The 21,877-nt window shown below is 33.4% G+C and overlaps 1 protein-coding gene across 3 annotated transcripts; it reads right to left on the bottom strand.

Moving 5' to 3' along the window:
* Window positions 1-1,972: 1,972 nt before the first annotated feature.
* LOC131152429 (uncharacterized) lies at window positions 1,973-5,471 on the bottom strand. Of its 3 annotated transcripts, XM_058104304.1 has the most exons (8): window positions 5,165-5,471; window positions 4,986-5,051; window positions 4,688-4,785; window positions 4,557-4,594; window positions 4,352-4,439; window positions 4,031-4,240; window positions 3,344-3,409; window positions 1,973-2,430 (listed from the first exon to the last, which is right to left on the bottom strand). In XM_058104304.1, the coding sequence occupies exons 1-8, from the start codon at window positions 5,223-5,225 to the stop codon at window positions 2,260-2,262; spliced, it is 798 nt and encodes a 265-aa protein (XP_057960287.1). In that variant the 5' UTR covers window positions 5,226-5,471; the 3' UTR covers window positions 1,973-2,259. The 3 variants fall into 3 exon arrangements, with proteins under 3 accessions (XP_057960287.1, XP_057960288.1, XP_057960289.1); XM_058104305.1 differs by lacking the exon at window positions 4,557-4,594 and having other exon boundaries at window positions 4,352-4,470; window positions 4,684-4,785; window positions 5,165-5,393; XM_058104306.1 differs by lacking the exon at window positions 3,344-3,409 and having other exon boundaries at window positions 5,165-5,381.
* Between the last annotated feature and the right edge of the window lie 16,406 nt (window positions 5,472-21,877).

Here is a 21,877-nt window from a genome sequence, read left to right as displayed (position 1 = left end):
CATAGTAGTTGCCGACGACATTGTTTCGATCATCTCCTCCAGGCGTCTCAGTTCATCTCAGTCTCCAATGACTTTTGGGTAGTTTCTGGCCTCCAGAGTCGTATCTATTCTCTAGCATTCTATCAAATCGATGGTTTATATTTTTTTGGCCATCATAGAGATCGGATCTGACCCAATTCGGCGGTTTGATTCATTTGAACTGATCTGACATTATGTCCAACATCATATCTGGTTCTTCAATGGCTGCAAATACTGTCACAGGTTCTTCAACTTCTTGCGAGATTGCTGCCCCTAGTCTCACCAGCGAATAATACCATCAACTCTTAGATCTTCTATCGCCCTTGAACGCCAACTCTGCCAATTTTGCTGGTAACCTTGCCTCTTGTCATTCTGTTTTTTTTTTTTTTTATAATATTGAATGGATTGTTGATTCAGGTGCCTCCGATCATATGACTTCTATTTTGTCTTCTCTTGATAATATTTTTCTCCAAATTAAACAAAGGCCAACACTAATTATAAAAGGCACGAATTTGAATGGCACTCCCTTAACTTTTTTGAATATGATAATTTAACCCTTGCCAACTAACAAAGAATCCTTACATTTTTAACAATCACCAAATTAAAGAACCCCTTAAATTTAAATTTTATTTACATGGTGAAATCTAACTACACCCTATAAGTTTTCTAAATATGACAAGACACTTTTGAGTTGTTGAAAGCTACTAAAAGAAAAAATTCTTGTGATTTAATTTTATAGCATAATCTAGTCACACTCCCTATGCTTACTGAATAAGACATTCCATCCCATGAATTGAAAACTATAAAAAAAATCGTGAAATTTAATTTTATGGACAAAAAAAAAAAAAAAAAAAAAAATCTAGTGGTCAAATAGTAAAAAATGAATTTTATTTTTTAAGAAATTGACTTTTTATTAAATCTGAGTTTCTTTTGCTCTTTAATTTATTAAATTGATATCATTTTCTTCTCACAGTGAAATCAAAGAGTAAATGATGTCAATTTTATCAATGATAAAATTTATTTTTTCATATACACTTAATAATTGACTAATAGTTGACTAACAAAATATTTATTTTGTCAATAAATTCAAATCTCGGGAAACTTTTGATAAGTTTCAAAAGTTCAAGAGGTGGTGTGTCACATTTATAAAACTTAGGAGGTGGTGTTGGATTTTAGTCTTGACTTTATTGATAAAATGAACTTTGTTTTAATCAATCATATACGCACGAAAAAAAGGAAGTTTACTCTTAATAAAATAACATTTTATCCCTTTCCATCCCGCCGTGGTAAACTCAATTAAGAGACTCACGTCCAATTAACAAATTAACTTGAGAAACTTAGTCGTATAATGTTTTGACAATTAGAAACCAGATACCTGATTCCCAATTTGACTAATTCAATTGGATCGATTGATCTTGAGTCAATTAGTAAATACCGGTATAACAACATAAATCAAATTTTTTGATTTTTAATTTTTTTTCTTAACGTGCATGAAAAATTAATAATAACAAATTGCTAATTAATTTTAAAAATACCTATATAATTACAACACAAACCATTCCTCCACAAAATATTTAAAATTTATCAATCACAATATATTATATAAATATTTAGATCCATTACAACGACACAAAACTTCATTGAAATTTATATCGAAATATATATAGATCTCTCACTCATATGAAATTTCATGTAATTAGGGTGAAGTAATTGATAAGTTTTATTCAATGAATGAATAGAAATGAACCAGATTTATTTTAGGAAAAACAGAGGCGACAAATTATTTTATTATTTCTATTTAATTATCTACCTATTGGGTGAGATGATGACACGGACGACACGTCAGTACAGCATATCCTTATTTGATAGGGAACCGGCACGGATTGCAACTGATCAATAATGATTGGCTTACGTGGACAACCACCATCCTAATACTTTATAATATACAAACCTATACTCAATCTGCCCTTTCGAAACTTCTCGAAGAGCACATTGTTTATTGAATCAAACCATTTCATTACATTTGCGCGGATCAGGTTGATCCACTTTTGTTTCAATTTAATACAGCCATACAATTAGAAGACACACTTTCCCGTGGTCGGAAACCCAGCGGCCCACACATGAACGCATATGCACAGGATCGCATCCGAGGTAGCGGTCACGTGATGTGTAGGTGATATTTACAAAACCCGGTTCAGTTTTAAGCCGATGCATATTTACGGATCCAAATCACGGAGCTGATCAAGCGCCCACGGGTGGTGCTGCTAGTGCTGATTTGATCTCGCTCCCGCTGCGGCTCTTTTGATCCCCACCGTCCACCCTGCTGACCCATATTTCTGGAACAATTTGTGCCAAATTGTTGACCGTCTCCAAAACGTAATCTGATTCCTTGCTTTTGGTTGTTTTTCCAACCTTGATTAGTATAAATAAGGTACAAAAACAAATCAGAATTTAAAATTTAAAAAATTTTAGCTGTAAATGGAAAATTACAGAGAAATATTTCTATTCTTGTCAATAGATTTATATTTTTTTTATTAAATAATATGTACAAATTTTAATATTAAAAATAAAATATTTAATTAAGGATAAAAAACATTATCCTCCTTTCTTTATCAAAAAGATAGGAATATTCTCTAAAATTTTAAAAATCTTAGGGATTTTAAAAAAATCACTACCTCTAATTCGCTAAAATGACAAGAATCTCTCCTCAAAAGACTTCTTTTTTGTAGAATATCAAAAAATATATATATATATATATATATATGTATTTTTTTTATAAGCCTTAGGTTCCTAAAATTCTTAAAATCTCATAAGAAATCTCTGAAAATTTTAAAATCTCAAAAGGATTAGTTTTTACCAAACCCGTCAGTATTTTTTTTTCCTTTAATTAATAAATAAGATATATTTTTTAGTCAAGGAGTGTAAAATTTGTTATTATGATGGAATAATGTGATGTTGAAGTAATTAAAAAAAAAAAAAGACACAAATCTCTTCAAGAAAGGACTTGTATTTTCCTTTAAATTTCAAAAATTCCATATACCTTTCTTGAGGTACAAGTACTTTCATAAACTTTCACAAATAATTGAATCCTCAAGCATCTTTTAAAACAATTATTATTTTTTTGAAAAATATATAAAAGGAGGTTTGTATTTATTTTATTTTTTTTACAAACATAAAATGAGGTCTATTGAATTTTAAAAATTTCAAGATAAACCCTTTGTTTTTAAAATTTTAAGATCGAAAAGGTTGCTATTTTTTTTTGTCAAATCTAAAAAAAATATTAGTATTTTTTATTCTTAAAAAATAGTTAAAAGATTAAAATTACCAAAACAGTGCAAAACCCCACAGCCTTTCCAGCAGCAACATTTCGAGGATTGTCATCCAAAAATAGCTGAGAAATACAATAAATGCGCATGTCAGTTCATAAATTTACATGCAAGAGTACAAATGATTGATATTTAAAAATTTAAAGAAAAGCAAACCAACTATATCATATGAATCAGAATGTTGGTGGACGAAAGAAAAAAATATCCAAAAGGTAAAAATTATAGAATTCTTAGATGGATTAGTAAGTATAATACTCAAAGATAGATTAAGAAATGAACATATTTATAATAAGTTAAATTTAGTTTTTATAGAATATAAGATAAGAGAGACGACTGAGATGGTATGAACAAGTATGTAACATAATACGCCAGTAAAAATAAGTGGATAAGGATAAACTTAAAATAATTTGAAAATAAATAGTAACTAAAAATTTAATAGTACCAAACCTATCAAAAGAAATAATTTATGATGACATGAATAAACATAGTAAAAAAGTGGGTAAGCATAGACTTAAAACAATTTGAAAAGAAATAGTAACTAAAAATTTAATAGTACAATTGTTGTATGTTAATTTTTTAGCGCATCTCTTAAAAATTAATTTAAAAAAAAATACTATAGACCGAAATGCAAAAGGGACACAAATCGACTTAAGCGGAAGTCTTTGATCATATGTATTGCGGCATACCGTGCGTCGGGGATCAAATCCTACAACATCAAGAGCGATTTTCATGGCCGTTGGTGAGGGTTTGAGAACCACCGGATATTCGTCGGGACGGCTAGATTTCGAAATGTTTGGATTCATAGTCTCAAAGCAGATGATTTGGTCGAAGCAGTCATCTACTCCCAGCCGCTTCAAAACTTCAATGGCATGGTTTCTGTCTGAGTTGGTAAAAATCTACAAAACGTAGATGCAGATAAGTAAATTGCGCGGAGAAAAAGTTCTGATCGAATATTATATTATATTATATTATATTTTTCTTTATTTTTTTTGTCTTTATAGACTCACGATTTTTCTTTGAGTGATGCTTCGCAGGAGGTTCCGTAGTTGAGAATCAGGTTTGATCAACTGATACGGCAATTTTCCGTGCACGAAACTGTTAATGGAGAGATGAAAAGAGAACGTTTCTTTTTTAGAAAAGAAGAAAGTATTTCATGATATTAGAATCGGTTGGAAATTGGAATATATGATGATGACAAGAAGATTTACGAACCTGTGATAGTCATCAGCGTCAATGTCGTAGCCTAAAGCCTGCAATAAATGGATGATATGTCATGATACAAAACAGAGGACTTTCCTCTCCCTATTTTATATTTTTTTCATGTTGACCGATGGTGTACTTACTCGCAAACCGGCGAGGGAGCTGCCGTACTTTTTGAAGAGTTCAACACGGAGACTTGAAGCTTTGTTCTCAGAGAATCCGCATTTCTCAATAAGAAATTCTGTATAATTTTTTTTTAAATGATTAATTGATCCATGGACGCGTTAAATCTGTAAAGTTACTATTTCGACATCTTTTAGCTAGAAAATTAACACAGTTTTTCTTGCTCACGATCGTGAAATGGTAAAAATTGCGTTAACTTTTTATTTAAAATGAATTCTCTCATCGAAAGGACTGAAAATGTGAAAATGTGTAACGCACCATCGATATTTTTCCTGCAAGTTTCAGCGATTCCAAGCTTTGCAGAGTACAAAGTGTCATCCAAATCTGCTCATCGGAACAAATCCAAATTGTAAGACATCTCAAAGATTTACAAATTAACAATCTGAAAAATAACACAAAGAGAGAAAGATCGAGAGAGAGAGAGAAATAAAGAGTACCGAAAAGTAGGCAATCGTAAGGTGTCTCGGTTTCACGAACAGATTTGCAGAAAGAGTCCATGAGTACTGCAGATCGATTGGACAACGAAAGCAAAAGAACGAGAAGATCGAAAGGGGAGAGTGCAGAAGAAGGAAAGCTAATTAAAGCTGTGCAAGATCGAAGAACTTAAACTACGGAAGATCAAATGGAAGACGTTTGAGGGAGGGGAGGAGAACGATATTTATAGGCGAGGCGGGGCAGAGGAGGACGGAGAGGAAGAAGCGAAAAAAGATTACACGCAGCGGTTGTTGGAAGAAAACGAGTTGCGATGTGAGATGAGTCAGGTGACCGGACTAGACCGGGTGGTGTGGGCCCACACGCCGGCCTCTCCCGAGCTAGACGACGAAAGTTCCCCCTGGGCACGTGGAAAAGCTGCGTGGTACGTGTGAAAATATTATCTTCTTCTAGCCAATAAGAAGACAGGTATGAGCCTACGAGGACGAAAGCCCATGTGAACGTGAGAACGTTGTCCAATCAGGGCTGGGCGGTTAGATTCACAAGCTGTGTGCTTGTGGAGATAGAGAAACCCCCCGGCTTAACAGAGCAGTGCGCTGAGCATCATTTGAAACGTGGGATTGGCTCTGCTTTTTCACCTTCTTTTTTTTTTTTCCTTCTAAAAAAAAAAGGCATATTAAAAACAGGATAGCCTTCGCATTTAGTTTATTTCATTTATTTTTGAAAGGTTGCAGGTTATCCTAATTCACTTTAAGCCAAAGATTAGTGCTATGTTCTACAAAAGGAAATGGTGCCTTATTGCATAAATTGGTAGAAAATATTTCATACAACTGATCCCACCTAGTAAGACTAAAATTTGATTTTATTGTTTTTATTGTTTAAGGATAAGTACTATGTCCACGCTTAAAGGTTCTTTATTTTTAGAAATTTATAAAAAAAAAAATGTAAAAATTAATAAAAAATTAGATTGTACAACAATATTTTGAAAACTATACAAAGAGACTAAAGAAAAAGGAAAACTACTTTCTAATTTTTTTAGAAATGATTAAACGTGAATTATAAGGACATTTCAGAAACTGAACGAAAAATGTTAAAGATAAAAGAAAACTGCTTCCTATTTTTTAGAAATAGTTATTTATTTATTTAGCTTAAAAGAGGGTGACACCTCTACTTATTTATTAATATACCTCCACTTTTAGCTGAAGAATATCATGGTTATAAGATAAAACAAAAGAGAGAGTACAGAAAAACCCTTCCAAAACTAGCAACCAACCAAATTAGGACCATAAAACTAAAAATAACTAACACAGAAGATAAAAATATAAATACAACCAATATTAAAACAAAATACATCAAACGAAACTCTAGAGTTGAGCTAACGACGAACGGAAACGAGACCCCACCTATCCATCCGAAAAATATCTTTCAAATAACGTGGTAGAAGATGTTGTTTTTCGTAGATTACATTATTTCCCATTTCTCCTTCTTTAGCAAGAAAATCAGTCGCACTATTATCTTCCTTATATTGATGTATCACCATGACGTTTACTCCTTCTAGCTCCACCATGAGTTCCTCCCAATTCCCAAAGATACGACCAAGTATATCTACCTTTCTGAAGCCAATCAACTATAATTCGCGAGTCACTCTCAATAATCACATTAAAATAATGCAAGCGTTTGCACAATTGAATTCCTTCCTTGATTGTTTTTAATTCCGCACTATTATTTGTACAATTGCCAAACTAACTTGAAAAAATCGTTTTTACCATACCATAGCAATCCTGAATAATTCCTCCACCTCCTGAAGTACCCAGATTGCCCCTAAAACTCTCATCAAAATTAAGTTTTATCCACTCTACTGAAGGTTTAACTCACGAAATAATTTTTTCAAGCCTGTTGCAAACTCTTTGATGCTTAATTTGAAACTCATTCAAAATCTTAATGTTCGACTTCTTCAATTTTTAAAAAGAATTGGTGCTCTCAGCAATAAAACTAACCTATAATCAAACACTTCTCTACATCTGATCTGCATTTTGATAAACTCCTTACATTCTCGCTTCACATCTTCGATTTCAGAGGCACCACGTAATCAAACATGGAATTAGCCCGATTAAAATACCTTTAATAGACAACTTTTGAGCATAGTGGAACCAATTTACCATTTTATTTTTTTAGGAAAGGGATCGTTGGAAAGGAATCCCCAATGCTACACTCACCCGACACCTAACCTTGGAAGCCATCTCACCTAAAGAAAGAATATGATCAATGTTTTCCTGACTTCTCTAAATACAGCAATCACAAGGCGAAGCCATATATATTCCTTTGGCCTGAATTCTATCATCTACAACCAAACATTTAAACCAGACTCTCCATAAATACATTGAGATTCTTCTAGGCAATAAAGAATGCCAAAACCAGTCATTCCACACAAAATTATCACTTCTACTCCTCACTGCCTTCCAAGCCGTTTTTGTATAAAAATTACCGTCAGGGGCAGGCTTCCAGACAAAACTATCTTACCCACTTTTACCCGCCGGCACCTAGTGCAAAATTTCCCTTATTTTATCGACACCAACCAATTCCAGTACTAAATCAGAGTTCCAATTATTATTTAATCAGCAATCTTTAATACACAGTTTCTTGTTTAAAATATCCTCAGTGCTCACAGATAATGGGCCTGATGAAAGCTACCTATCGAACTAATAATTTTAACATTATCCATAACTTCTAGAATGGTGGCCATAATTGATTTGCAGAACTGAGAGTCATTTGATCTCCTCTTTCTTATTAATAAATGATAATTTCTGTAATATTTAGTCCTAAAAAAACCTGCCCAAAGATTGTTAGAGGTGAGCAATCTGAAGGCAAATTTCATGATAAGAGATTTCTAAACTTCCTTAAGATCTCTCAGACCCAGACCCCCTTCCGAGGTAGGTTTACAAATTTTCCCCTAAGAGCGCCAATGAATCTTCCTTTTATCTTTCACCTCTCCCCATAAAAAAATTAGAAGGAAGAGAGTTAATGCGAGAATATGTGACCTGTGAAACCTTAATAACAGACATCAAATGAATAAGAATGCTAGACAACACATGTCTTAATAAAATCAATCTTCCACCTTGTAAGAGCAACTTAGATTTCCACCCTGCAACTTTCTTTCTAATATTCTCCACAAGAGGCTCCACTGTCCTGGAAGATAATTTTCTAGACACCAAAGGCGCACCCAAATATGTAACTGGGAATTTACCTTCCATGAAACCCGTGATTCTCAATAAACCACGCTTTCGAGTAGGAGTGATCTATTTCGAAAGGAATAACGCTAACTTTATCTTACTGATTTTTTTACCTGACCACTTCTCATACATTTCCAAAGCGTAAACTAAATTTCTAATAGACCTCTTCCCACCATTCACAAAAATAAGAATATCATTCGCATATAACAAATGCGAAACCAATGAGACCCCAATTGGATGATTAAATTGACCAATCCGACCAATCTCATAGTTTTTCGTAAGCAACCTTGTCAAAACCTCCTCCATTATGATGAATAAATAAGGAGATAGTGGATCCTTTTGCCGCAAGCCTCTCGAAGATTGAAAAAACCCTTTAAAGATTTCGTTCATCAAAATAGAAAACCATGGGGACTCCACACAATTTTTTATGAGTTTACAAAACCTCTCAGAGAAACCAAAAAGTCTTAAAAATCTCCAAAAGAAAATTCTAATTCATTCTGTCATAAGCCTTAGCCATATCGAGTTTTACCATCACATTGCCGCAAACTATTTTTTTATGCAAAGACTGAACCATTTCTTGAGTAAGTGTAATATTTTCAAAAAAGGAATAAAAACGCCTTATTCATGTGAGACTAACTTATCAACAACCTCAATTAGTCTAAAAATAATAATCTTGGAAAGAATTTTATAAGCCACAGAGCATAAACTAATTGACCGGAATTTATCAAAGTTAGAAGGATTATCTACCTTCGGAATTTAGACAATAAACAAAGAGGAAAAAAACTTGGAATGAGTAGTGCCCTGAAAAAAATCCATTGCCGCATCTAAGAGATCTTTTTTTACAATGTTTGAGCAAGATTTATAGAATTCAGAGCCAAATCCATCCAGTCTTGGACTGCTTTCTTTAGGGATAGAGACCACCGTTCTTTTAACTTCTTCTTCTATTGGTTTGGCGCAGAGGAAATTATTATCAGCATCTGAAATTTGCCTTTGAATTAACTCGGAGAGATCGCATGACTCAACCGCTAAAGACTCTGAAAGAAAATTCTGGAAAAAAATAGCTACTTCATTATGAATTGCTTCCGCACCCTCCAATATCCTCTTGTCGTTCAGAACCATACGGTCTATATGACTTTTATTCCACTTCTGATTGATCACTAAATGGAAGAATTTAGAGTTTTGATCCCCCTCAATCAACCATTTTTTTTTCGCAATTTGTCGTAGGCGAGATGCTTCCCTATTCTCCCACACCTGAATCTCCAACTTAATAGTCAAGTAATCAGCTTCTACGTCCTCAGAAAAACCTGTTTGCAGTTGATTTTCTAGATATTCCATCCTTTCCTCAAGAACTTTTAAATTTTCTTCTACTCTCCCAAAGACATTTTTATTCCATGCATGTAATGCAACTTTAGTTCTCTTAAAGCGAATAGTAAGTTTCAAAAGATCCGAAGCCAAGTCATTCCTGATCCACGCATCTTTAACGCGCGACAAAAACATATCATGCGATCTTTAACACATAAAAATAGTTATACATGGATTGTAATGTGTTTTTTACACTTGTATAAGGTTAATTTTAGGTTTTAAAAAATGACATAAAATAGGAGCATCTTTATAGTAATATTGAAGTCATATAAATAGAATTGATGGGGACAATTTCAAATGTTCAATTTTTATTGGATCTTGCAATGTTCAACTAAATATTTTTTTTTTTACTTTTACAAATTCACCTATCTTGAGATTCATCTTACAAGCTTTCATCGTAATTTGAGTCTTTTAAAATTATATTAGCTGGTAAAATATTTATTTTTAATATTAAATATATATATATAATAGATTAATTTAAAAAAACAAAATGTGTTATTACTGTAATGAAAGTAATAATTAAAAATTTTATGATTAAATTTTATAATATAAAATAAAAATGAACGATCGATGTTACTTATTTTTAAATTTTATCACAGAAATTATTGTTATTATATTTTATATTAAATGGAATAGTACAAAATATTTATTCATGAAATATATATAAACATATTATATATATATATTAGGTGAATAATTTTATGATTTTTGAATTGAGATTAATAATTTAAATATATATATATATATACTGAACAAAAAGGATGGCAGAGGTGTTAGTATAGTCCCATCAAAACCTTAAATGGTGAAGAAATTTTTCAGCGAAGAACTACTAGCACAATTCAGGAATGATTCCAACTTATGATTTACACATAATTTGAGTTTTCAATTTTAAAGACATTAATAATTAATAAATGTCACTAGTCTATCATGTTAATGGTGAATCAATAATATATCTCACTTTCAGGGTGTGGTTCAGGTGATAGTGTGGACTGCGAGAGTGCCTCTCATGAGGTCAGATGTTCAAACCCTCCTGAGTTTATTTCCGCCCTTGAACTCCTGAATTTACCCTCCCTTTGGAGTTGTGGGGTCAACTTCAAGGGGCGCAGGATTAGTCACATGGATCATAAAACGGGCACGTGGATACTCGGTACGTAATAAAAAAAAAAAAAAATCTCGAAATAGTCTAGATAGTCACATCAACAAATAATTTGATCTTATTTTTTTTCCTCATATGAAGGGAAGATTCTCCTGCCAAGTGTTTTTGTTTTATTATAATGTACTATTTGTTGGAAAAGTAACAAGACAACTAGTACAACGGATAAATATTTTTTGAAAATTAAATCTGTGACGAACAAAAATAATCAATCAACAATAATAATAAATTGCATACCACAATAAGAACACCACGATTTTAACGTGGAAACCCTTCCAATGTGAAGGGCATAGGACCTATGAGATTTAATAAAATTTCCACTATAATAAAGGCAAAAATTATAACAGTACAATCACAAAAAATGCTTACAAACTTAGCGTAAAAATGATTTCCAAAAGAATCACGATAAAATAAAAATTTGCAGAAAGAGATCACTTGAATGCAATTACTGTCAGTACTACAAAATCAGGTCCTCCAAAGCTCTGAAATAGATCTCCACCATTCAGATCGAAGGTCGACAAATCTCAAATGTGCTTTCTAAATTTCAGCAAAATCGGATCACAAAAGACCATCCAATTGTCGAGTTGATAAAGACTGTACACTACCTCACACATTGCCACACACATTGTTTCACACACGGTTGCGCGCACTCACTTTTTTTTTTCTTCTCTATATGTAGCGGCACTCCACAATAGCTTTTAAATGCTGCGGCTCTTGCTCCTCCTTTAATTTTCCCTAATGGGCTCTAAGACATATGAGCCTTTTTCTTTTTTTATTATTGTGGGCTGGACCTAACAAATCTCCACCTCCATAAGAGGAAGAAGTCATGCATTAAAATTATCAAACAATTTTGATACCGACTGTCTTGGCACCCAACTCAAACTTCACACGAGGCACCACCTTTGTCATCATATCAGCAGCATTCTTATCAGTGTGAATCTTCTTAAGTTCAAGTAACTTAAAATCCAAAACATCTCGAATCCAATAATTTCTCACATCAATGTGCTTTGATTTATCATGAAAGGTTGGATTCTTAGTGAGATGAATAACACTTTGGTTATCACAAAATAACACATTCCTCTTCTAAGTGAATCAAACTTCACGAACCAATTTCTTCATCCACAAGAACTCTTTGCATGCCTCAGTAGCTGCAATGAACTCAGTTTCTGTAGTGAACAAAGCAACACATTTCTGTAACCTGGATTGCCAAGACACAGCTCCCCTTGCAAAGGTAATCAAATAACCTGAAGTAGATTTCCTCGAGTTCGAATCTCTGGCCATGTATGAATCTGTATAGCTAACTAGAATAAGTTTGTGTGAACCAAAATAGAGTTTCAAATCAGTTGTACCATGAAGATACCTCATAATTCATTTCACAGCATTTCAATGCTCTTTACTAGGATTAGAGAGAAATCTACTAACTACACCAACTGTATGAGCTAAATTTGGCCTTGTGCAATCCATGGCATACATTAAGCTTCCAATTGCAAATGCATATGGAACACTTTCCATGTCTCATTTTTCTTCATGATTTGAAGGAGACTATTTGCTTAGTAACTTGAAGTGTGTAGCAAGAGGAGTACTTACCACTTTGGCTTTCTCCATGTGAAACCATTGAAGTACCTTCTCAATATACTTTTCCTGAAACCAAAGTGTAGACACCCTATTTTTGCCCTAACCAAACAGAACAAAGGAGTCCCTTCTCATTATATTATTTATTATTGTTCATTACTAGTATTATAATTAGTGTTACCTTACTATTATTTTGGGTATATTTTTTATCATTATTATTTTTATTTTTCATTTTTATTATTATTACTAGTACTTTTATTATCTTTATTTTATTTTTACTTTACTATAATTATTTTTATTTTTCATTTATTTTATTGTTATTATTTTTGATATATTATTATTATTATTATTATTATTATTATTATTATTTTACTGATAATATCTTTATTATTTTTATTTTTACCATAATTATTTATTATTATTTACTATTAATAGTATTATTATTATTATTATTATTATTATTATTATTATTATTATTATTATCTTATGGATACTTATATTATTATGATAATTATTATTATTATTATTATTTCCTTTTTCATTATTACTATAAGAATAAAAGCATAAAAAAAAAATTCAAAAAGGGAAGTTTGGTTTTAGGGTTTTCAATTTTTTTTTTATATAAGGGCAATGAGGCACACTGCCAATGTGGGGGGGCAGCGCACAGCAAAGCAAAAGAAAAAAATTTGCCGCATTTTTCTTCTTCTTCTTCTTCTTCCGGCACTACCCCTCTGTAGCAGCAGCAACACACCAGCGCCGAGCGTCACGGCCCAGCGTTGTCACGCTGCTCATCTCTGCCGCTGCAACCACTCGAGAGCTACACAGCAACCACCTTGCGGCAAACCTTCTCCCAAGCCTCCCTCCGGCCACGCACAGTAACTCTACAACTCCGGCCAACGATCAGAGCTCCTCCTTTTCGGCGACCACAGCTCCCTCCTCGGCCTGCACCAGGAACTCCGTTCTCCATCAACACCGGACTGGACCCGAACACCCTGCTGCTATCCGTGACCCATCTCCGGCAGCAACCATCGCTGTATATAGGTTTTTATGATTTTTATAGTCATTTTAATTTTTGGTACTCAAGGTAAGTTTTGATTGTATTATTCATATAAGTTAATTTTCTTAAGTGCGGAATTTTTATAGTTGGAATTTGTCTAGATATTTAAAGTTTAATTTCATTTTATTCGTTGGATTGTTAATATTATTGTTGCATGTTTAATACGTAACTAGAATAGTTATTGTATTTTTTTTACTTAATCCATATGTTTAGGGCTTTCATCGTTGATGTATGTTCAATTTTAATTACTTAGGGTTTTCTTTGTTGTATGTGTTATCTATACTCATATTAATATTTTCTGATATTTAGTATTCGTATTCTAATATTTTATTGTGTTTACATATAAAGGTATCAATCATTATGGCAAGTTTAGTGTTTTGGTATATATTTTGCTATTATATTTAGTATGATATTGTATATAATATTACGATATAATTATTATTTAGCTTCACTTATTAAGGCATTTTTTTTTTTTATAGATGGTATTACCTTGTATAGTATCTTGAGTGTTTTTAATATATATATATATATACATATGGTATTTTATTGCCTATTTTGAAAGTTGTAATATTTTAACAGATATGCTTATTATCATTACTAATTTTATATGCATTGTGATAATTTAATATTTTAACTTATTATCTTATTAATATATAGTAAAACCTCCCATACTAGTATTTTCCTATACAAATTTTATATACAATTTCAAAATTTGGGAGCGTATTTTCTTAAATATTTTATTGATTTTTAATCCCTATGATTTTATTGTGGGGGTATGAGCCTTCGGGCATCACGAACCTTTAGCTCTGAGGGAATATATGTATATATATTATATTTATTTATTTATTTATTTTTCATGTGTAATTATAAATTCATAAAAAGGAGTAATATAAAGACTTATTAGATTAACTTAGAAATAATTTCAAATTAATTAGGTACCGTTCGTAAGAACGGGGGCGTAGGGGGTGCTCGTACCTTCCCCTCGCGTAACCGAACTCCGGACCCTAACTCTGGTAATGTAGACCGATTCTACCCCTAACGGGGTAGTAATCATGTGTTCTAACCACATTAAAAGTTAGTGGCGACTCCGACATTCACTATTTTTCCTTGAAAATTTAAATTCATTTTTAATTTCGCCGCTCGGGGCACACAAGCTCCTGGGACGTCGCGACACAAAGGCCTAGGATGAATAGTATAGACCAATTGTGTCTACTCTCTTGATCCTATGAAATTTCACTTTAACCATGCCAACCTCGAGGGAGCAACTGAGCCGCAATGGTCTCTGAGCACTCGCTAAAATAAGGTATTTCTTAGGCATCAAATATGGAATCAAATATCCTAACAGAAAAACACCTTCGTATCGACATTATTTAAGATGTAAGAGGTAGGATTGATTTGGAGGCCCACTTGGAAGATAATCCAAGACACGTAATACACAGTGGTAAAGCCCATTTGAGCAAACTATTGGAGAATTATTCCCATAAGGGAGAACATGGCTTCCATTCGAGGGGGAGCAGTTGGAACTCACAAGAAAAGGGGAGATTGTTGATAATTCCACTTATGAGTTTGTCCCACATTGGAAAAAGTGAGTAGATGATGGATGCTTATATACATGGTTGGACCTAAGACTCAATAGGCTTAAGCTTTTGGATCAAGTTGGTGCCCACCCATTTGTATCAAGTACACCTATGGACTACTTCATGGCTAACATTTCGAGATATGTTAAAGGTCCCTTATGATAGTGCAATGAGGTGTTCGGCAGGTAACAGAGTGGACCGTCAGTTGTGAGATTTGTTGAAGACTATGTAGGGGCTTTTGTGATAGAAGGCTTGCAGTGGCTTTTGTGTTTATTGTTGTGGGAAGGCATTGTTGGAAGCCTAGGGTGAAGTTTTCGGGTGTAACATCTACAATTGAATCGAGGTTCATGGTAGAAGCTAAAGCTGCCTTCGGCAAGTTCAAGCAGCAATTCTTGGACTTGGTGTTTGTCTCTTGTTGCTAGATAGGAGACGGTCCCAACCTAACATCCCAAGTTCAAGATGGAGCAGCGGGTTCAAGTTTTTAGTTTCTCCTAAGGGGCGTATGTTCACCAAGGTGGAGATTGTTCTGAAATGTAGCTCACATATTGCGTGGAAAGCATACAAAAAGGGAAAGCATGAAGGAAATCAAGTAGAAGTAGGGGAAACTGTCAATGTTAAGGCTCTAACCGTTGACGGTTTGGAGCAGAATTTCAGACAATTTGCATTCTCCCTAAAACTGTCGACGGTTTGACTCGGGACACCCAACGTAAATTTCAAATCTTGAAAGGGGGACATTAATATGGTTGGGGTTTGGAGGGAAAACCTCCAAGAACTCTATATATATATGTCATATCTGATGTATTTAGAGTATGAATGAATGATGGTTGAAAGAGTTGATAAGGTTGATGTATTGTACTTGTAATTTACATAAGAAGATAGTGAATCCTTACCGTTTTCTCCTGTGGATGTATGCATTGCCGAACCACGTAATTCCTTGTGTCCTTGTATTTATTATTGCTTTTCATATACTACTTGTGGTTGTGGTTTTTTCTTGTATATTCATCATTAAAGTGCTGCATTGGGTGTTTGTTCCTTTACAAAAATATATTTCATTGTGCAATTTTGGGTTTTCATATACTACTTGTGGTTGTGGATTTTTTTGTATATTCATCATTAAAGTGTTGCATTGTGTGTTTGCTCCTTTACAAATATATATTTCGTTATACAATTTGGGGTTTTCACAACACAATAAAATAATGACACAAAGGATTTGCATGGTTTGGCAAAGCCTACATCTACGGGAGCAAATGACTGCAATTTTTTTCACTATCTTGTGTCAAAGACCAGAGTTACAATATATAAAATTGTATATATGCTAACCCTCTTTAACCCCCCGTAGGTTTTGCCCCCAAAACCCCAACCTATTCAACTTTCCAATTCAAAATTTGAAAAACAACGCTGAGTAACCAAGAAAAACCGTTGACAATTTTAGACATACCGTTGATGATTTATTCCCGAGACCAAACCGTAGATGTAACCATCGAAGGTCTCTGCCAAACCATCAACGATTTCTTCTAGAGTTTGGCACCATCAATGCAACTCTGCAAATCGTTGACGGTTTCCTCTTAAAAACCAACTTCTCTGTTTTTCTCACCATATTTTCTTTGTACATGTGTTCCATTCAATATATGAGCCACATATTCAACAACTTAACTAAGCTTTAAGAATACGGTGGGTGTTAGGTTGTTTTCTTAATTTTATCATCGGCGTTTTGTGTTATTAAAATATTTTCATGTTTTATGAGAAATTCTATTTAATTATCAAAATTATATTGGTTCAAGATGAGTTAATTATTGATAATCATCATTATTTCTCAATGTTGGATCCTATTTGTCTTGCTTGTTCTACTGTATTTGTTTCTCAAATAGTTACATATCACATAATGAAGTCGTACATATATTATACAATTCTAAAATTTCTTCTTGGAAATGAACTGCATATTCACTGTAGACTACTCTAGGTATTTAGCAGGTATTTTTTTTTTTTTATCTTTTATCTAAATTTGTGATAGAATTTTTCACTTGAGGCTTTAGTGAAATTTGTTAGACTTGCTTTTGCCTCTAGGTAATTTTATTCAAGTTTTTGTAATTTTGAGGGTTTCTTGTTTACTTATAGCTAATTTTAGATGTGAGGTATGCTATTTTTAGCCATAAGAGCACAATGATACTTTTGGAAAATATAATCGTCTCGATTTAGATTTTATTATTTCAAATGTATATTATGTAGTTTTTATGTTATTGTTGTGTTGTCTTGAAATTCTTTTGCTCATTGCTTTCAGGCTTATCGATTGGCATCTAAAACATTTTAATGTGGCCAATTATTCATCCTCTTTTTGATCATGATTTGTAATTGGAAGTCTGTCCAGTGAGGATGCCGATGTAGTTGTCCTTGTTACTTCAACTTGACACTCCATTAATTTTCTAGAGCCTCAAACCATTATTAACTTGTACCCATGGAATGACAATGGAAATGTTAGTGTTGAGAAAGAAATGATAATTACTCTTTGAGCGTATTTAACAATGCATTCTTGACGACAATGATATATTCGGTCTCATTAACATGGTTTCTCATCTTTTCTACATAATAGGTTGGTAGGTGGAGTCGTGTAACAAGAGCTGACACTTGTGATTATAACTAGAGCAAGACATGAGGTTCCACTTTTATATCATTCTCGAACCTTTACTCCTTTTAGACAATTCTTCGACAACAAACTCATGTCAAAGTGAATTTGTGTAGTCTTATTCACATATTTTACGGCGAATAATTCGTCCTTGATAAGTTTTCAACATTACTAGGATTGAAAAATATTAGGATAAGAGAGTCATTACTGAAGCCCTTGCATTCTTGTGTTGCTCCATGCAACTATTTTTTCCTCCCTCCTTCCCTCTTGCTTGTTTAGAAACTGTCCATAGAAGATAATTATGGAGAAATATAGACCTTTGAGTAGATATGAGTTAGAAATTATTGTAGATTATTTATATAAAAACTCTCAATCTTGTTTATTTGTTAGCTCATCTTTTGGATGTCACATTGATTCTTGGTCCCATTTCTTGAGTATTTTGGAGTTCCGAGTTCGGGCTTTCAATTTAAATTGGTAAGAGTTTGGTCGGACAAATTTCATTATAATTTTATATTATAAATTATAATAATAAAATTGTAAATATTTTAAATTTATTTCTATTGAAATGTCACGAAAAAGTGTCTCTACTTGCAATGCATGAGCCCAATACTAATTATCTCAAACAGCAGCAAGGCCAAGAGAGGGGGCCGAAGCCAGCTGTATCCTCTCGGACTGGGGAGCTCGTGCACCAGGAGATTTATGGACTTTTGTGAGATTGGGCTTGGTTCGGTTTTGCGTGAATTGGGCTCGAGTTAAAACAGGTTTGTGTTAAAATTGGAAGTTTGATGGGCCAAGGGGAGGGAATTGGGTTTGCCTGTTTTTACAAATTAAAGTTTAATTGGAGCCCAATTAAAAAAATCTAGGGTCCGATTATATCTCAACCGTCGATTCGGAAGATAAGTTCGGGTTTTGTCTTAAATTTTAATTTATGTAAATCTAGATAAAATAAATATAATTTTATATTAAAATCTAAGAATTAAAATCTAAACACTTAAATGCAGTGATTATGAAGTGCACACCACATACAATTGAAAAAGCAAATCCATAGAAAATTTAAGGATCCTCCTTGTGTGCCCACAAGGAATTGAAGTTGCTTCCCAATCAATCATCCATCCATCATTTTTAAGTATAAAGCACAAACAAGAACGCACACCAACACAGACAAACTAGAGCATAAGTAAATTCAACGTATGAATGATTAATTAATTAATTGTGCAGGAAGAAGAGAGCCAAAAACTCTCCAGCCCATTTCCAATAAAATGGATTCATTTTGTTGTTGTTCTTGCCCAGCCAATTTTGTAGGTCTATTACAAAAAAAGTTGAACATGAAGTCTTTCCACTTATTTTATTTATTTCCAATTTTAAGAATTTCCCCCCTTTCCTCTTCTTGTGAGTTTGGCCATGGAGAGACAAAATGGAAGTGACTTAATTATGTGGCATGGTTTCATAAGACCAAGTTCTTTTTAAGAATATGGTTTTTGTTGAATGCTTTTAAATTTGAATAAGAAAGGAATCCATTTAAAATATTGAATGGGCACAATTATCTTGATCCATTTTTGAGTTCTATCATCTTATTCATTTTAATTTTTTGTCAAATTCATTAAACTTACCTATCTTTAAATATTTATAATTTTGTTGACCTTATAAGTCACACTCAGTTTTGATAATGACAAATACTTATTGTATTTGATGGATGTTTGAGGATATGTGCATGTATACAGTTGGCGAAACAAAATGATGGCACAAGAAGTAGAAGTTGAAGACCGTGAAGACTTTATTTGTGATGTATTTGAATGCATTATTCATTATGGGTCTGCAATAGTAAATAGGATTTGGGTTGTAATAATCATATATGCATCACATGCATGATATGATAGGTAAGCTCAAAACAAAAAAAGCCTGGAATGACCATAAGACACTCATACATGCACAAACATATATGCTTGTATGGATAAGGTGATTACATAAGGAAATAGAACCGAAATGTACTTAAAATGCATGTTCGGTCGATTGTACTTCATAAGTATAAATATGTCGATCGACCGAACCGATCACCGGTCAACAATTTGACCATTGCACAGTCGACTGAACCCTGCCTAGTTGAAGTCACTCGGTCGATCGAACTCCCTCTAGGTCAAACATTTGACCATACTGTCGACTGCACCCGATGATTAAGCCAACTACCTAGTCGACCGAGTTCCCAAGTGTGTTTGACTAACCGCCCGATCGACTGAATCACTTAGTTCAAATTCACACGATTGACCGAACCGCGCAGAAAAGGAAAAATTGCCTTGGAACCCTAGTGTCCGGTCGACCGATCTTCTAGTTCAAATCTTACCCGGTCGACCGAACTTGGACACTCGATCAACCGAACCTCACCTTTGGTCGACCGGTGCCCTCGGGTTGCCATATTATTTTTACCGTGATTAAAACATTTAAATTGGGTTAATTATTATTAAACTCACTTAATCTTTTTCAAAAATACCCAGCGTATCCCCAACGGCTATATTTTCTCACATATCTATATATAGCCCGTCATTTGCTAAAATTAAGCATTGATTAGGTTTTACGATTAAGAAAATTCTTAGAAAATATTTTTGGCCAAAATTCTCATACTCCTATAATCCTTCAAACCTATAACTAAAGATCTACCTACTGTGCTTATCTATCTACTTAACTTGAAAGGTAGTATTTCTTGTATCTCTTACACAGGTTATTCTCTCCCATTTTCAAATGGTTTCATGTATTGATTTTTGGAGAGATACCTAAGGTTTTTCCCATTATATTTCACTTATAAATATTTGATTGGGGAAAAAAAACCTTGAGTGGCTGGGAACCTTGTATCCTCATTGCAAGTGTTTGTATGCTTGATTTGTGCTTTGATGAAAATCTTTTGAGCAAGCGTGAAAAACCTTATTATCTACTGTGCTTATCACTTGAGAAATATTTTTTGAGATATGTCTTAAGGTTATTAAGAGCTTTTGATTAATCTCATCACAAGCGTATCGACCTGACATCAAAAGCCTCACTTTTATATACGCACATTGATATACATTTGATTGAGAGTTAACACTTGAGTTAATGAAATCTCACTAGAGCTTAATATCTTATCATTTGTGAGTGCATTATTTAGTTGAGCATATTGGTGCATATCAGTTTGTGTAAGAAGCATTTCCTTGTACACAAAAATTGTTCATCAAATATGTTGTATTCCAAGCACGGGCCTGAAGAGGGAGACTAGGCCTGTTGAATAGTCTCAGACTGACTTAAACCTCGTTAGGAAAGTTAGGTGCGTCATCTTGGCAATTCGTGTTGGTTGAGGTTAGCCCCTTTAATTGACCTAATTGTAACCGATACCGCTCCACCCTTTAAGTGAGCCATAGTGGAATCCTTGTGCCTATGAGCTAAGGCAGGGACGTAGGTAGTATTGGCCGAACCCCGATAACATATCATGCGTGTACTTTATATTTATACAATTTATTTACTGCACGTGTATGTTATATTGTGAATGTTGCACATGATTTAATTTCTGCACGTTTTATTTATCTGTGTATTTCGAATTGTATAGATAGACCCTAGGTTGCGAGTATAGTGTTATTAGATTAGCTAAACCTAGGAATAAATTTTAAAATTCCAATTCATCCCCTTTTAGAAATACACCAATTCCAACAAATTTCTTTCAAGCATATGAAGTTAGATCACCTCAAAAATTTTGGAAATAGCACTTGCCCCAAAATTAGCTCTAGTACCAAATTAATTTGACAAAATGTGTAAATGAAGATAGAAAAATAGTCACACAAGTTCTAGTGTTCCTAATCAGGCCTCCATGGCAAGTTGGAGGCCTAATTAGACATCTTTTTACAAGCTTGATGTCAAGCTGACTTACGAGCCTTATATTGAGTTAGTTCACGAGTTACACAAACGGAACATACACCCCTTGATTAGACATCTTTTTTTTTTCTTTTTTTAATTCTAACTTTATTCATGAATGAAAATGTCATAAAGATGAAATGGATATTGTTTTTGAAAATTCATATTATGATTTTGAGAGAATATGATGAATCTTTCCTAATTTAATTAAATGATTACTTAACATCTTATTGGTAGGTCAAATTATTAATCATGAATTTTCATTTTTGTTGTTGGT

This window comes from Malania oleifera, chromosome 3 (genome assembly GCF_029873635.1).
Source record: "Malania oleifera isolate guangnan ecotype guangnan chromosome 3, ASM2987363v1, whole genome shotgun sequence".
Classification (NCBI taxonomy): Eukaryota; Viridiplantae; Streptophyta; class Magnoliopsida; order Santalales; family Ximeniaceae; genus Malania; species Malania oleifera.
Note: the sequence above shows the minus strand (reverse complement) of the source record. Positions and strands in the feature narration are given on the sequence as shown.

What these genes read in the sequence shown, in the direction of transcription:
- LOC131152429 (XM_058104304.1), bottom strand. Translation starts at nt 5,225, where the DNA reads ATGGACTCTTTCTGCAAATCTGTTCGTGAAACCGAGACACCTTACGAT. An exon ending in TTGCAGGAAAAATATCGATG is followed by an intron (nt 4,786 to 4,985) that starts GTGCGTTACACA and finishes AAAATTATACAG; the next exon opens with AATTTCTTATTGAGAAATGC. An exon ending in GACGCTGATGACTATCACAG is followed by an intron (nt 4,440 to 4,556) that starts GTTCGTAAATCT and finishes CTCCATTAACAG; the next exon opens with TTTCGTGCACGGAAAATTGC.